Here is an 18,164-nt window from a genome sequence, read left to right as displayed (position 1 = left end):
TTGATCAAATAGTAACCAAGCGATCTTTGCTTGTGCTAGGCACACATCGCTGGCTGGTTCCTGATTGTTATGTCTTCTTGTATTCATCAGACCATCATTCTAGTCACCCGCTGTCCTTTTTGTTGCTGATTGTGGTCCCAGCTCCTGTTATCATGTCTACAGTTTTTGCCACACCCACCTGCCATGCCAAGTCTTTTCGTCGCCAGATCATGACCTTTAACCGCTCTCATCAAGTTAGATGACATCACCACCTTACATGGTCTGAGTATTGTCATTCTTGCTAGTGTGTATTGACTTTCTGGACAATCAAGTGGACTGTTGCCATTGATATGAGAAGTCTTTTAATGTTAACAATATTTCTTTAATTGCTATTCAAATAACCTTGTTAAAAATTTCTATTAAACTAATTTTGTTGAACTCAAAACCTCTGCAGAAATCATTTGTCTCTCTCTTATTGTGTATCTCTGAACCAATTCTCTGAATTAGAACCTGGGTCATATCCAGGGTCTTTCCATCAATGCAAATTAATATTGAGTCGACTTCTGTTAAGTTCTATATAAAGTGAATCTCTAAAACACTGATATCTCACAATCAGTTGGTATCAGCGTAGTCAGTGGGAAAAATTCAAAAGAAAACTCTCCTCTGTTTAGCAGTGTTTCCCAAAGTGGGCAATATCGCCCCCTGTGGGTGATGGAATGGTCTGGGGGGGGGGGGAGGCAATAGAAGCTATGGATTTAGTATAGGATTCTATTGGTTTACTTCAGTTGGGGGGAGGGGGTGATGAGAGAAAAAATATCTGAAGAAAGAGGCGATGTAATGAAAAGTTTGGAGAAACTATGGTTTAACAAGGGCATCTTTTTTTCAGCAACTTTGTTGGGCATTTTGCCTGTTGTGGCCTTGTATTTGTATAACATGATGTCATTTGTTCATCATACCCCTCTGGTTTCCGGATAATGTGCATAATCTTTATTTTGAAAAGAGAAGGGCATCCAAACAATGCAAAAGTGGAAGAAGTGATCTGCCATCATTTACTGAAAAAAGAAGGGCATTGAAAAAGTGATAAGGGATAGTATAAAAAATTAATCTCGGTTAACAGATAACATTGACTCTGACTCAACATCATTTCTCAGATACGTCATCAATGGATGTCAGAGGACAGTTGGGCAACTAGGAGGGTCCAGGGTGGAGAGTGATGTATACATGTGTAGGGCTTTCAGTCACTTTTTCAAGTCAGTCCTTAATAGAGAAGGTGATATTCGAAGTACCAATGTGTCATGGGGTACATTAGGCGGAGATAGACTTGGAAGTTTGTGGGGGGGGGGCACTGCCATTATTGCTGGGGGCACGATGATGATGGTGACGTCAATTCATCTATACATATACGCATTAGATCAGTCGATATTCCACCTTTGATACCCCCCCCCCAGTATCTCCGCCCATGATGGGGTAACAAAGTCTTCAACTAAATTAAAGTGGAAGATGTGGAAGTCCTAAGAAATTTATTTGCAAGCAAAGCACCATGACCAGATGATATTTATTCTAGGGTCCTTACAGAATGCGCTAATGAACTGTTAGGGCCAGTTGCAAAGATTTATAGAAGTAGTGTTGCTGAGGGTATCGTCCCATGTGATTGGAAGCTTGTTAATGTTGTTCCCATAATTAAAAAGCACAGTAGAGAAACCATGTCGAATTATCGTTGATTGAATTATTGTCGAGTGAGTGTGATGAGTTCTCTCTTTTTTGGAAGTTTTTTAAGTTTTGGAAATTATTATATATCAGAAGGCAAAATTGGTGAAGTGGATAGACAAGAATATATATATATCTTGTACTGTCGGAAAACCAGCATGTGTAACCAACCTCTTTTGCTTATATGATCCCGAGAGTAATGCTTTGGGAGAAAGTAAAAACATCAACATTTTTTACCTTGATTTTCAGAATGCATTCAATCAGGTTGAACATGTTGAACATGTTAAACATTTGGAGCATTTCTTTTTACATGAGATTGGGAGCAACTTGTTGAATTGGATAGGATCGTAGTTTATGGGGATTTAGGAAGTGTCTTTGGTCCCATTCTTTTTCACTTTTTATTGATAAATGATAAGCTTGATTAGAGTATATATGGGATTGTGAGCAAATTCGCAGATGGCATGAAGCGTATGGAGGTAGTCAGGAACCAAAGTAAAAGGGAGAGGCTTCAGAAGAATTTGAATATGATTGCAGCATGACCTTTAGCATTGACAAATGCATGGTCATGCATTTTGGTTTGTAATTTTTTATGGGCAGTATATTTATATTCTATCATAATTATTGGTTTTTTATTGATCTTATTGGGTTGTTGTATTTATGACACAGTTTAGATATATATTTGACATACATATTTTTTATTGACATTTTTTTTCAGCCATCTCATTGGGCATTTTGCCTGTTATTTGTATTTGTATAACAGAGAATTTTGAGTTGTGTTCATCTTGAACAAGCCCATCCATATATTGAGATTAACTTTTTCCTCCAACCATTAATTTTTCATATCTGCATACACTATGCCTCAAACGATTCATGAATGTTATTTGGCCCTACACATCTTGACGCAGGACCCCTAGGCTGGGATCTTTGGCAGGCCCCAAGCCACACATTTCATGGGCCCTTCTATAGTGAATTTATGGTGTGGAATAAACAAAAAAATGATGGTAATTGTCCTGGGATCAAAGGCTGGAGCCCTGTCAGCCCCACCCTCATGGGGGCAATGGCCTTACTCATAAAATGTAAAGTAAATGTGGTAAATGCTATAAGTGTCAAAAGGGAAAATGTGGGAAAATTGCTAAAAACAGTTTTTGCAGCTCGTAGGGATTTTTACATTTGTGACCCCTTTACATGCTCTTTTGAACTACTTTGTGGACTACCAAGCACCTTCACATTGCCAACATTATAAAGCATTATTTATTCGTAACTTTAACGGGAAAAACAGTGTTTTAATTTTTTTTTGGCACTTACAGCACACACACACACACACATTTAACATTTTTACCATTCAAATAATGAATAGACAATTGTCATAATCCATTTTCTTTTAGGATCACATCAGATGAGTCTGAATTCAGATGCTGAATTTTTATTTTCATAAATATTCACAGATATACATGCAAATGAGTCAGAAATTTCACTGCATTTTCCAAATTCAGACTCAACACTCTGATATTATTCTTAAGAAAAATAGTCAAAGATAATCTATTATATAAACAAAAATTTAGAAACTGAAACAAACTAAACAAAACAATGAGGTCAAAGGAAAAATATAACTGTTGACAGTTTTTTCATTGGTACGGTACTTGAAAAAAATTGCTAGTGAAGAGAAAACATTATTGATTGGCACCATGACAGCAAAAAAATAGAGAGAGAACTGACAAAGTTGTAGTGCAGATGTAATGGAACATTTCTGTATCAATCAGGGAATTGTTTTCCTTTTTTTTTTTTTTTTAAAGTGAACCCATAGAAAAAATGACTGTCACTAAGCACAAAACAAATTTTTAAGTATTTGAAAATTTTGATAATTATTTCTTAGAGACAGTTACAAACAAACATGTCAAAATGTCTAGAATGGATTTAGTTTATTAGATGACTTGGGAATATACGACTACTACAAAGGCATGTTTCGAAACATAGCTCGTATAATATCATAGATTTAGCAGCTAAAAATGCATGAGTATGGTATGAGAAGTTCACTGGGATAAATGCATCGAGGCAAGAAATTCTCTTCTTTTTAATCAGCTGACAAATTTACTGGTGAATATAGAAAAGAACAACCCATTTTTTTCATTGATCACACCAAATAATTATAGAACATGTATATCTTGCTTGAATCAACACCTTTGTTTGAAACTAGAAACGGAAGAGAATCAATGAAGAATAGCATATGGATTGATACAAATACAAATACAAATACAAATACAAATACAACGCCACAGGCAAATTGCCCAACGAGGTGGCTGACTTAAGAACATCATGGATCCCCGAGCCCCTACCTACTACTGCTACACCACACATGCACCCCCCCCCCCCCCCGCCGAACCCCCCAACGAATCGGTAAATGCGGGAATGTGCGTGTACGTGTAGTGCAACCTGACGTATAGTTTGTTTCTGTGTAATGCTTGTTATGTGTAGTGCTGTCATCTGCCCCCAGCCGATTTGAAGATTGATAATCTTCAGATCGTTTTGGTACTTAGGGATGCTGTTTTCAATTGTAAATAACAACTCACAAAAAACTTCTGTACCGACATGGTCAGAAATAAAGAAAGTCTTTTATGAATTATCATTTTCATTTGAAAATGGAAACTGTGAACACAAAAACTACTGCAAGGTTTTAAATCAAGTATTTGCCCTTTTGTGTTGCTTTTTCTCCATTTTTACCAAAATTTTTGTCAAGCTGGATATGGTTTAAAAAAAACAGTATTTATGTCAAATTAAAAAAAATATATTCAAATATTTCACAAGCAAAAATGCTCTGAACAAGTTTACATTCATATCATCTATTGTCATGAAATTAATAATATAAAACTAACAGAAATTTATGAATATTTTTCTCAAAAAAAAATAAGTTTACATAGACTGAACATAATTAATTGAAGAGGATAGAGGTAATAAAGATCGTAAATACAGAAAAATGTGAGACATTTCCAATTCTCACCAAAATAATTTGCAAAATGTAAAACTTGCCAATTATGGTTAAAATTGTTTAAAAAAATTGACAATGGGTGGGAAATAAAGAACTACAGCATATTACAGTAAATTGAAATGTTTTTCATGAAAAAAAGAACAAAATATTGAACATGATAAAAATGTGAAATAAGTATTTCTTGTTTTGATTGTGATATGTTAAAGTAATTTATCTTCCTCTACAGTTTTATTTAAGATTACAAATTCTTAACAAATTTCAACCTTTACTTTGATTACAAATCAAGCAAGCTTTACTCAAATGCAGGAAAAAGCTGGACATTTTTTATAAAAACATCAGTGCTGACAAAATTTAGTTAAAATGAAAAATTGTCACTTTGCAGTTCAGTGGTTAGCATGAAAAGCTTTGACTGAGCAGGTTTGGGTTTGAGTACTGGTTTGAGCATAGATGTCTACTAACACCAACAAAGTCCCTGGATAGATCATACATACAGGGTGATCAGCGAATAAGCCCTTATTTCACAATTAAATATCCCTACAACAAAGATCAATAGAATTATGCGGTAAACGGTACGTTTATTAGCAAAACTGTAAGAATGTTGTACAGAAATTTCGAAAATTTAGTTTTTTTTTAATTTTTTAAAATTAAAAAAAAAAAAAAACTGGAGATTTTGGGGTTCCAAAAATCCTCATTTGTGTGAAGAGAAACTACTGCATTCGCCTAAAGGTACTGCATGGGCTGCAGTATGCGCCAGAGGCATTATCGACCCCTTCTTCATGTGAGAAACGATTACTACTGAACGTTACGTTACAATTTTGGAACAATTTGTCAGCACACATGGCGCATACCGCAGCCCATGCAGTAACTTTGGGCGAATGCAGTGGTTTCTCTTCACACAAATGGGGATTTTCGGAACCCCAAAATCTCCAGTTTTTTTTTTTTTTTAATTTTAAAAAATTAAAAAAAAACTAAATTTTCGAAATTTCTGTACAACATTCTTACAGTTTTGCTAATAAACGTACCGTTCACCGCATAATTCTATTGATCTTTGTTGTAGAGATATTTAATTTTGAAATAAGGGCTTATTCGCTGATCACCCTGTATATATATTTTATCATTTGAACAATGGCGTAACAATATTCATTACCCAGCATATTGATCCCATTGAAAATCTTAAATGCTTTAATCATATATCCACAATGCCTATGTTGTTCCAAAGAAAACATATTCAATGAATCAAGTCTCTTTTCATAGGTCAAGCCTGAAGAACACCTGTTATTGTTCTAGAGTGTGGCTCTTCTATGCACCCCTTCAAACAATGTCTATGTCTTTCTGAAGATATGATCTCCAAAAATGAACAGCATACTTTAGACCAGGACAAACTAAGCTTTGGAAAGGTGGAAGGATGACTCCAGGAGAGAACATGAAGACACTTTTTTAACAATCAAACTGAGTATTCAATATACTTTTGACCACCACATAACAATGTTCAGAAAACCTATGCCAATTGTTAATAAGAATTCCAAAATTTTGTCTCTTCCCTCAAAAATTAAATATTTTTGTGATTTGACACAATGACAACAATTTACACAATGCTTGTGACATCATTTCTTGGTTTAAAAATGAAAGACGACGGAGGACATGAATGGAGAACGACGGTCTTCGAACCCGAAAAAACAATTTTTATCAAATGATGGCCGCAAAAACCTTATAGACTAATTTCCAGTATCTTTGAGAGTGAGCTAGTCAAACTGTAATTGTTTGAGACAGTTTCGCTACTATCCTTCTTAAAGATAGGGACTACATTAGTGAGTTTCCAAGCCCGTGGGATGATACACTCAGCAACACTACTCTTGTAAATCTGTGCAACTGACAAAAAGAGTTCATCAAAGCATTCACTAAGACCTCTGGGATAAATACTATCCAGTGTCCTGTTGCCTAGCAGATAAATTTTTAAGAAACTGTAGGACTTCATGTTCTAATTGAATTCCATTGAGTTTTCCCTATCAACCCATGGTTCACCCCTACTTGAAACATTGCTGTCTTTGTTAAAAACTAATGCAAAAAACTGTTGAATATCCTACACAGGTTTTGTTGCCCTCTATCCTAGTACCTTGAATGAATAGGGCAACAACAGACACATTGCATCCATCTCCTGATGCTTATAAAGGTTAATCTGAGAGATAGATAATCTGTGCTGTACAAAGAGAAAAGGGAAATTTTTGTACCAGCTTGAAACTTGATGCTTGAACAAGTATCATTTCCATGTGACAAGGAGTGGGGAGAAATACTCACTCAGATTCAGATTCTTTTGAATTTGTGATGCATCCACCATTTTGGACATCATTTACTATATTTAATTATATCCATGTTGCTTGATTTCACTTAGAATTTTTGTCAAGAAAAAGTTACAAATCGCTGTTGAAAAATGGCTTAATTCAAAAGTAAATGTGGTTTATTTAGATGTAGAAATTAATTGTCATTTAAACCATACCTATAAAGTAATAATAACTGATGATTTATCATTATATGATCACAAAGACATAACTAGGAGGGAGCACGTGGGTGGGCATGGCACTGACCAAGAAGGGAGAGTGAATTTCACCCATCAACCTGTTTTTCAAAACTACAAGGGGTGCCAAAATGCATGCTTGCCTCAGCTGACCAAGCATCTAGTTGTGGCCTAATAATTTTATGGTCATGTTCTAAGCAAAACTGGGCAACTTCGAACCGCCTAAAAAGTCATGCAAAGCAACCCCCAAAGAGTTTTTTTACTTTGTTTTAGGCTTAATTCAGCTCAATATCAAAATCCTATCATGTTCTAAATCAATATTGCTATTAAATTAATGAAGTTTTAGGAATGCACAAAACTCCAAGAATAAGCTCATTATGTAGCTTGGAAATGACATTAGAATCCCTGTTCATGAGGGTGGAACACTCTGACAATAAACTTATAATGCCTTTTGTTTTCAAGTCCCATCCATATAGTTTTAATGTCACTATAATCTGTGTGTTACTCTCTCTAGGATGTAAGCATAATTTAACGCATATCATAATCTTCCCTTCCTCCTACTTGCCCTGTTTCTAAAAAAAATATATCTAGAGATGTGTAAAATGGATTCATCCCCATCGTTTGCCTAAGTTTCTATAATGGCTATAAGATATACGCCCTCCTCAGTAATCATAGTTTTCAAAAGTCTTAAGTCTTTTCTAAGAGCTCAAGTATAGAAGTATTGATCAAAGAATTAGAATATAAATTATTTTTAAAAAAAAGTTGTAATAAAATAATTTATTTTAATAATTATTTATTTGAGTACATTTATAAAGCAACATAAGATAATTTGTATCTAGCTGTCATATTTATAGAATGGCATATTTTTGGATCTCTAATGATGATTTTAATTATCTAAATACACACCCAGATAATTTTAACTGTATGTAAGCAATTTATAATTGTTTCGGACAAAAAGAAAATGTCTCACTTTTCAGTGGGATCGAGTGATAATCCTCTAGGTTGGCTGATATTATCATTGAGCAATACCATATGATGATCACCATCTAAAGTAGCAACCTCTAATGTCTTCAATCTGGAATCAACCCAATAGAGATTTCTTCCGATCCAATCAATAGCTAGTCCTTCAACTAAGTCAAGCCCACTGCTTATGACCTTGAAAGTGTTATAAGTCATCATCATAAGTCTTATATCAAAAACTTCATTTATTTAATTATTGGTAATTACAATGGCAAACAATATTTTTTTATAAAAACACATTTTGAAAAGGACGATGAAAATAGTTTTTAAAGTAAATTTACCTATGTTGCAAAAAATGCAAACCCAATGTCAAAAAAATTTAATACTCAACATCTATACACATTGACTCATCTTTAAACATAATTCCCTTGATTTTCTAAGCAGTTTTGATGTCTCTGAATCAGTTTATTTTTACTCACACAGATAGCTGTGTTCACAGATAATCACAGGAGATGAAATGTTGAGGCATCATTCATCTCCTGAATCAAAAATGCAGAGCATGGTGTGGAGGAAAAAAAGATAAAGTGCTAAAAAAAGTGAAGATTTTGGTGAATCAACCAGAAAAGCAGTATTCAAAGTCTTTTGGAAAGTGGGTTTTATGACACATTTTTATTTTCTGATATTCCTGTCCCTGACTTTTGATGACCATAATTTACATTTTTCCTAACCATTTTTCATTTCTCTGACTTTCCAAGCAACTAGAAACCCTGCATGAGAAACAGACAGCAAGGATGTTTGTTCCACAAAATTTTGCTTTTCCACTACATTACTCTAGCAAATTCTATAGGTATAACAGTGGCCACTGTGCAGTTGTGTGAGCATTGCGCTGGACTCTCATCATGAGGATCCATGGGATTATCTCCTGCACTCAGATCTCAAGAAAGATCTTGGTAGTCACAAAACATGATGAAACAAAGAAAAAAATTCATTCTTATGCTAGGAATTTGGGAGTCAAATTGTGTGATGTTGGAAAAAAGAGGCTGTTGCCAAGATAACAAAAATTTCTAAAAAAAGTAAGGGGATTATGTTGAAAAGTAAGTTTTTTTATGAATATAAATGTTTTTTTTTTTTAATTTTGAAACTCCTTCACCACACACCATCTCTCGCCATATCACAATTTACTGCCATTAACAAGTTGGGTTGGAAATGAAGGCACCCTTTATAGGTGATTGTCTCAAGCTCATTAGGGAAAAATATCTTGTTCTATATTCTTTCCCCAGGTCAAACCTGGAACCTGACAGCAACCTTCATGGTGATAAACAGGCATCTTACAACCATGCTACTCTGATGCTTGAATTTTGAAACTGGTTTCATATTTTTTGCAGCATAGGAAAACTTTTTTTATGGATAATCTTCATAGATAGCAATTGAATGTTCAAGTTTCTTAAAAAATAAAAACCTTACGTTTGTATTTTTTAAGAAGCAGAAAATTTAACTTTCCAATAAAAATATCAGAGAAATAGTAACATTTATTGTGTAAAATTACTAAAAACCAATAGAGATATACAGGACGTCCATAATTAAAAGACCCTATTTCAAAGTAGCCTACAGACGAAACCAGTCATCAGAAAATTGTGAAATTTTGTGGAGGACTTCATGAAGTGATGGAAATTTGTTTTTGAAGGGGGAAAAATTAGTTAAATATGTCGCCACCAGAGGGCATTTTATTAAGAAATGACACATTTAGGCGAATGTTTACAATTTTAACAATTGTTAAACACTTTTACAATAGTTACAGCAACAAAACCTGTTCCACATTATGGCCATTATTTTCAGATACCATGTGAAATCACAAGATGTCATGTTCTACATCTGACCAAAGTGTGTGTGGGAAAATGCTCAGCACGTGGTGTGAAATGCTGCCTTTAAGGTCAGTTAAAGTTCTGGGATTGTCATGACTTACAAGACATTTCAAATGTCCCCAAAGCCAAAAATTACATGGATTAAGGTTCGGGGATCAGGGATGCCATAGATTAGGGAAGTGCCGGCTGATGACATGTTCTTTTGTAAAATGTGCTTTCAGAACATTCTTAACATACCCTGCAATGTGTGGAGGAGCTCTGTCTTGCATAAAGATTGTGTCTGCAAGGCAATAATGTGCTTGCAGAGCCGGAACAATTTCATTCTGTAACAGCAATGCATATTGCTTCCTGGTGATGGAACTCTGGACCTATAGAATGTAACTCCTCATAGAAGTAGGAACGAAGAATAAATGATGCAGTAAATCCACACCATACTGTCTCTTTTGGTGAATTGAATGGAACGTCTATGATAGCGTGCAAATTTTCTGGTTCCCAAACTCGGCAGTTGTGAGTATTGACTGCACCATCCAAGTGAAAATGCACTTCGTCTGTCCAAAGGATATTCCAAAGCCATTCTGAATCAATATCAATGTGAGCTAGAAACTGCAGTAAGAACCAGAGTCGAGTGTCATAGTCATGTGAAAGCAACCACTGCACAAGTAAAAGTTTGTATGGATAATATCGGAGGATATTTTTTATGATCTTAGGGACAGTTGAACTTGGCCTATCCAATGCCTCTGCTACACGCCTGACACCACGAGAATTCGAAGCTCTGTCCTCTTCCACCGGAAGAGAAACCTCCTGTACTGCATCTATAGAAACAGATTTTCTTCCTCTTCCAGGATGAACAGCCAAGGATCCTGTGGTCAGGGTTGGCAGGTTTTTGACGGTTTAAACTGCAGTTTAAACATGATTCGTACTCTTCCAACGAAAAAAAATTCAAGGAATATTCAAGCACTTTTCAAGGTAAAACTTAAAAATTCAAGGACTTTTTTTTACAAAAGCATATTTTTCACATGAATAGGCGCATATCTAATTTTGATTAAAACTTTCAGAGATTACATTTCTACCTACTTTATTTCACATCATCTGTAATGAATAAAGGAGGCCACATACACATATATATCATACAAAACATATGACACATTGAATAACACAGTTCATGCCTGTCAATTTCCTCATTGAAACGCCTCTAAATATTGCAATTAATTTCCTTTTAAAGACTAAAAAAAAGAACTCTTCTAAAGATAGAAAAAGATTAAATTATTTCTTTCATTAATTCTGAATTTATTTATTTCATTAATGCTGGAATAATTTCTTTCATTAATTCTGGAATTTTTTCATCAATTCTGGAATTATTTCTTTCAACAATTCTGGAATAATTTTTCATTACTTTCGGAATAATTGCTTTCATCAATTCTGGATTTGTTTCTTTCGCTAATGCTGAAATTCTTTCTTTCATTAATGCTGAATTCTTTTATTGATTCTAAAATTATTTCATTAATTCTGGAATTATTGCTTTATTAATTTTGGAATTATCTCTCATTAATTTTGGAATTATATCTCATTAATTTTGGAATTATATCTCATTAATTTTGGAATTATATTTCATTAATTCTGTAATTTTTTCTTTCATTAATTCTGGAACTATATCTTTCATTAATTCTGGAACTATCTCTTTCATTAATTTTGGAATCATATCATCGATACTGAAATTATTTCTTTCATTTATTGTTTTAAACTCCTTTAAACAACTTATGGATGCCATTAGAAAATAATGGACATGCGCCGACATTCAACGTGTCACGTGATCTTCCAAGTAATGATGTAGACCACTGACGTCATACCAGCGCCGGTACTAGAACGTGGGGGGGGGGGGGGGGGTAACTGCCCCGGGTGGCAATTTTTAGGTGAACACCGTTATGAAATTATCGAATTCTGAATTGGTGGGGGCGGCAAGACAATACAAAAATCCCAGTTATGGCCCTGCGTCGACATTGGACTATTGAGGACTGGAAACACGTTGCCTGGTCTGACGAGTCTCGGTTCCAATTGCTTTGAGCTGATGGACGTGTACGGGTATGGAGACAACCTCATGAATCCATGGACCCTACATGTCGACAGGGGACTGTTCAAGCTGGTGGAGGCTCTGTGATGGTATGGGGCGTGTGCAGTTGGCGTGATATGGGACCCCTGATACGTCTAGATACGACTCTGACTGGTGACAGGTACGTAAGCATCCTGTCTGATCACCTGCACCCATTCATGTCCATTGTGCATTCCGACGGACTTGGACAATTTCAGCAGGACAATGCGACACCCCACACGTCCAGAATTGCTACAAAGTGGCTCCAGGAACACTCTTCTGACTTTAGACACTTCCGCTGGCCACCAAAATCCCCAGCCATGAACATTATTGAACATATCTGGGATGCCTTGCCTTGCAACGTGCTGTTCAGAAGAGATCTCCACCCCCTCTTACTCCTACGGATTTATGGAAAGCCCTGCAGGATTCATGGTGCCAATTACCTCCAGCACTACTTCAGACATTAGTCGAGTCCATGCCACGTCGTGTTGCAGCACTTCTGCGGGCTTGCGGGAGCCCTACACGATATTAGGCAGATTACCAGTTTTTTTGGCTTTTCAGTTTATGTTTGCATTGATATAAACCGTCCTCTTTTAACAACAGATAAGTGTTTAAAAAAGTTTATTACATCATGTATGTAATGTTGATTTCTGTTATTATTAAATTATCAAGATAACCACTTATACTTACAAAGATACTCTTATTGCGCATAACATTGAAATATATCTAGCGATCAAAATAGTAAATTGTAGGAATAAATTGTCATTTAATTTGGCAATGCTAGCTTGTATATGTCAAACTTAGTTATTCTTACTTTTGCACTATGATATGGTACATTTACTAGCATTTATAATGCAATGGTACATTTACTAGCATTTATAATGCAATGGTACATTTACTAGCATTTATAATGCAATGGTTTTCCAATTGAAGCTGTATTCAAACGTGCAAAACAAATGCTTTGGGTATCAAGTCTTGTTAGCTCTGCTTTGGTTGAAAATACTCTTTAAAGCTCTGTGAATTTATACACCCTGATCTAAGAAATTTTTTGGTGAAAATTAGTGCATTAACAGATGCTGTGTGAGAATTTTTATATGGAATAAAATTTTGGGCGGATCAGAAAATTTAAAATATAGAAATAGATATTTTTCCTCAGTAATTATCATTCTGAATATAAAACCCTTTAACCTAAATAAAAGTAAGTGTTTTGTTATTTAACATATCTATCAAGTTAACAAAAATTATTTGACATCATTGACAGTAAGATTTTGATAGTTTTAATACCGAGTTAGTTTCTGGGGTCAAAACCTAACCCTGATACCCTATCACACATATTTTGAATAAGCAGCTCTATTCCACTTGGCAAATTGAACACGGGTAGTAAGTAGCTTAGATAAATAAACCATAAAATTAAATTTTATATGTTCTATTCTCTTATGTTGAAGAATTCAAAATTGCAAATTTTAATTAATATTTTGTTTTAATTATTGTAATAAATTAATGTTTAAAAATAAAACATTGTAATATGCAAACAAGTAAGTTTTTCATCATGTTGTATACCTATTGTGTTCAAAACATTATCAAAAGGCATTCATTTAAGTTTTTGACGGTTTTCGACAGTTTTTGATGCTTGTCATGTCAAAAACCCAACCCTGCCTGTGGTTTAAAATTTTTTTATCATACTCTGAAGGTTTTTAACATCCATTAGACTTTTTTGAATCCTCTACCAAGTCTGATATTTTCGTAGAGCAGTTACTGCAGAAGTGCTGTTTTAGTAAAACAATTTGACCAAGAAGGCACGATCTCATAAACTTATCATCATTGTGAGCAGCAAACACATTGAGAAACAAGATCTCTATGAATGTTTCTAGGTTTTATAACAGCTGCAGCGCGACATCATATAAATTTACATGTTCACTACAGGTATTCAAAGTTAAATGCCCTCTGATGGCGACATGTGAAACTAATTTTTCCCCCCGAAACAAATTCTTATCACTTCATGAAGTCCTCCACAAAATTTCAAACTTTTCTGATGACTGGTTTTGCCTGTAGGCTACTTTAAAATAGGGTCTTTTAATTATGGACACCCTGTATATACTTTACTCAATTTGCACAATTATATGTTACAATTACAACATGGTGAACAAATAAGATAATTCAAATCAAACTTAATGGATATGATAAGAAAGATGAAAAAGCTTATAATTAATGAAAGCTAATATATAAAAATGGTTGTTGAACTTATTGTGCTAGTACCACCTTGCTTCGTTACCTCTCGTTTTAGAAGTATAAATAGAGGGTTATTCAGGAGCCATGTAAGTGGTGAATTACAGACAGTAAACTGTAAGTATTTATTCGATATTCAGTGACTGTTAACCTTTGTCTGCCCTAGGGTATACATGTAATATTTCCCAAAGATGAGGAGCATAAATTCCCAAATTTATTGTTACTCCTGGTAAATAAATGACCAAGTTTGAATGAAGACAAATGATTGGACTTCATGAAAGACTTTTATAACAAACTTTGTTGCTTGTTATGAGTGTCATAAGATTAAGAAAGTTATATGTATGTGTGAACAGTGGACATGGACTGAAAAAAACCAGAAACATCAAAATATCTGGTGATGGATCATGAATTGTGATTACATTATAAGGCAGCAAACACCTTTTTCTTACATTTCAAGCAAAAACCCTTGAACTTAAATGCTTAAATCAAGATCATTGACACACTACTGGCAGAGGCAGCTCTTGTGCTGGCATTATATTATAACAGTAGTTCTAAAGCTTTTTTGTTCTAAAATGATGCTAGGGTGCTTGAGACATTCAAAGTTTTAAATTGATCTCTATATTCTGAATGATTTGAACCAAACAAGCTCATCAATGTAAAAACAATATTTGAAATAAATTTTTTGAGAAATAAGAATTTTTTGCAGGCTATTTAATAGTGTCTCTCTCTCTCTCTCTCTCTCTCTCTCTCTCATTGTTATTTCAATAATTTTTTTCTCTTTTGGATTAATATGCTTATATATGACATGAATGTCGCTCTCCACTTGTTAATACAAGATATACGGAAGACTGGATGTTGTGAAGATATTTATTATTTGAGATGTTAATTTTTTAAGGAAGGAAAAAACTCATCTCTGCCTCTACCGGGAATCGAACCCAGGTCCCTCGATTGCCGGACGAGTGCTCTGACCACTAAGCTACAGAGGATATAGAGATAGAGATATTTCCTTCCTTAAAAAATTAACATCTCAAATAATAAATATCTTCACAACATCCAGTCTTCCGTATATCTTGTATTAACAAGTGGAGAGCGACATTCATGTCATATATATATAGCCATCTGGTGGCTCGTCGTCCATGAGCTATTAGCTGATCGGTTTCACCGTCCATTGCACGGTTCCGTTCGGCATATATATGCTCTAGTGAAGGAAAATCTCTATCTCCTCTGTAGCTTAGTGGTCAGAGCACTAGTCCGGCAATCGAGCGACCCGGGTTCAACTCCCGGTAGAGGCAGAGATGAGTTTTTTCCTTCCTTAAAAAATTAACATCTCAAATAATAAATATCTTCACAACATCCAGTCTTCCGTATATCTTGTAATAATATGCTTATATTAGACACAACAACAAATATATAAAAAAAGTTTGTGTAAAAACAATTGGTCCAAAATAAAACTTACCACTTCTGGTTCTCCGCCTTTTTTTAGCCTGAATATTTTCTTTAGAACCATATCAGACCAATAAATTGTACCAGAAGCCATCTCTGATGCTGTTGCTACTACATTCTCAACCCTCACAGGTACTCGTTCTAAAGTGGTAGTGTTCAAATTTGCAACCAAAATAGATCGTCTGTTTGATATGACAAGATATGCTTTAGTCCAATCTATAAAATAAAAAAAATGAATTTCATGTTATTTCATCCAGTTTAAAGATTTATACTAGTTTAATTATAATTGCCACAAAGTATCCAATGAGACATAACTGTGTGTATTTTACCAGAGAATCACTAATATAAATGTGGACTAAAAGATTCTTATCAAGGAAACAGTTATTTTCCAGATATTTTTGCTGAGGTGAACTCGGAAAATAAATGTCATCACGTCTCCACCGGGACACAAACCCAGGCCCTCTTGCATACAGGGCAAGATACGGGGGAAGACATGATGACTTTTCTTTCCGAGTTCACCTCAGCAAAAATATCTGGAAAATAACAGTTTCCTTGATATCTCGGGCTGAGAAAAAAAGCCATCTATCTCACTCTAAAAGATTCTTACTTGTATTTTTTTAAATTTTCAATCTACATTATTGTAATTCACAATTTTGAAAAAAATCCAGGGTGATATATTTTCTATAGCAGAAGTTCTACAACTCAAATTTTGAGAAACTTGGAATATAGTACTTCATGGCCTATTTGCACTTTATTTTTTCAAATACAATTTTGGAGCCTTGCAGAGCTTAGGGCTCTTTCAGACAGAGCGGATGGTACCTCCTCCCATGTGAATGGGTGTTTCCATCCACTTCCACCTATCCTTTCGTATTTTTGCAGGGAAACTTCTCATACACCCTGTCCTTCCCCCTTTCAGCAAATTTTTGTCAAGCAGTTTGCCGTCGGAATCGACGCAAATCGCCAGACAGGGATGTACATCAGAAGAAAACGCCATCTAAATAGAATGTGTATGAATGAGTCCATTTCTTTACTGATATTGCATTACCACGCACAGACAAAACATATAGACGCAGGTAAAATTAAAAAAATTAAAAGACGCATTTGTGTAAGGATACAAACATAGTTCAGCCGATTTTCTAATTCTGACAGCCAATGCCCCATTCACCCGTGCAGGGAAGCACAGTAGGGGCTGGCAGGGTTTCAGCCCAAAACCTGAGATAACTCTCACAATTTTTTTTCACACTATAAATTCACTATACGGGGCCTGTTGAAGATCTCAGCTTAGGGGCTCTACTGCAGGATGTGGTTCTCAACATTTGGAATCCTGCAGCATGGTTGATTTATTGTTCTTGATTAGAAGCATGGCCATACACACGTTTACTGGGAAATAAATAGGTAAAAATTAAACAATAAACCACTCACGGCCCTTTGGCCGATGTCAGGGCCCAACGGTTGAGAAACTGCACTAGACTGGGGCCTTCCCGATGTTAATTTTTCCTTTCTTACTCCAGTAATAGGGAAAAAATCACGGCGGCTCCGACTAGACCAACCCCAGGGCCCTTCCAAAAGATGGATTTCTCATATTCCTTTTCCTATTCACATTTTTCGAAGTACGATATCAGACGCTTATTATTTGCTCATCATGCTAACTGTTATTTATCGTCATGCTTTGTTGTCAATCTCTACTAATGGTTCTCTTTTGTCAGCTGCCTCCCTTGCGTAATTCATGGTTCATCAGCCGCTCCCCAAAAGGTTTTGCAGATATTTTCTGATATAAAAAAAACAATTTGAAAGCTCAAATAGGTATCAGTATTTTCAGCTTACCACGGTGTTCCTAGGAGCCGCGATGAACACTTTTAGAAACACTGTGGTATTCCTTTAAATTTGGCCTAAATGTTGCATCACAACACAATCAGTGGCAAATGAGTCCGATGTTTGTCTTCTCTTGAACTCTCTGTATGATTTTGTCATTCGTTATAGCTACTCAGTAAAGATTGATGCAATTAAAAAAAATGGATGACAATTATCAAAAGAAAAACTTTCTTCCTTCGTGGGGGGAAAAATTGGTGTCTTTTCACCTGGCCCTCACAAGGATGGGGCTCACAGAACTGCAGTCCTGAGGCTCGGGACAATCATCATCGTTTGTTTTTTCCATACTACAAATTCACTACAGAGCCCTTCCCCACCCCGTAAAAACCCTGACTTGCGGACCCACCAAAGCCCTGTTCCACGATGTGGGAGGAAAAGGTCATGTCCTTTCTACAAAAAACCAATATTGTTCCCAAGAGGACTGCCAAATGTCATTCTAGTCACGCCCCCCCCCCCCAGGAATTATCATGCGATCCTAAGAACACTGCTTTAGAAAAATATTACAGATGTTGAAAGGTCCCAACAAGCAAAGAAAGA

The 18,164-nt window shown here is 35.4% G+C and overlaps 1 protein-coding gene across 2 annotated transcripts in view; it reads right to left on the bottom strand.

Annotated features, from left to right (window-relative positions):
* The window catches only part of mgl (low-density lipoprotein receptor-related protein megalin), a 425,733-nt gene that overhangs the window by 209,614 nt on the left and 197,955 nt on the right, over positions 1-18,164 (bottom strand). For both annotated transcript variants that reach the window (XM_089252561.1, XM_089252562.1), the window contains 2 exons: positions 15,772-15,974; positions 8,152-8,336 (listed from right to left, as the gene is read on the bottom strand). In XM_089252561.1, the coding sequence (XP_089108687.1) occupies positions 8,152-8,336; positions 15,772-15,974 (388 nt within the window). The remainder of the gene's footprint in view (positions 1-8,151; positions 8,337-15,771; positions 15,975-18,164) is intronic.

The sequence above is a fragment of the Pholcus phalangioides genome, unplaced genomic scaffold, assembly GCF_987345545.1.
Source record: "Pholcus phalangioides strain wild (caught in Gottingen) unplaced genomic scaffold, Ppha-v1.0 ptg000029l_1, whole genome shotgun sequence".
NCBI classification, from domain to species: domain Eukaryota; kingdom Metazoa; phylum Arthropoda; class Arachnida; order Araneae; family Pholcidae; genus Pholcus; species Pholcus phalangioides.
Note: the sequence above shows the minus strand (reverse complement) of the source record. Positions and strands in the feature narration are given on the sequence as shown.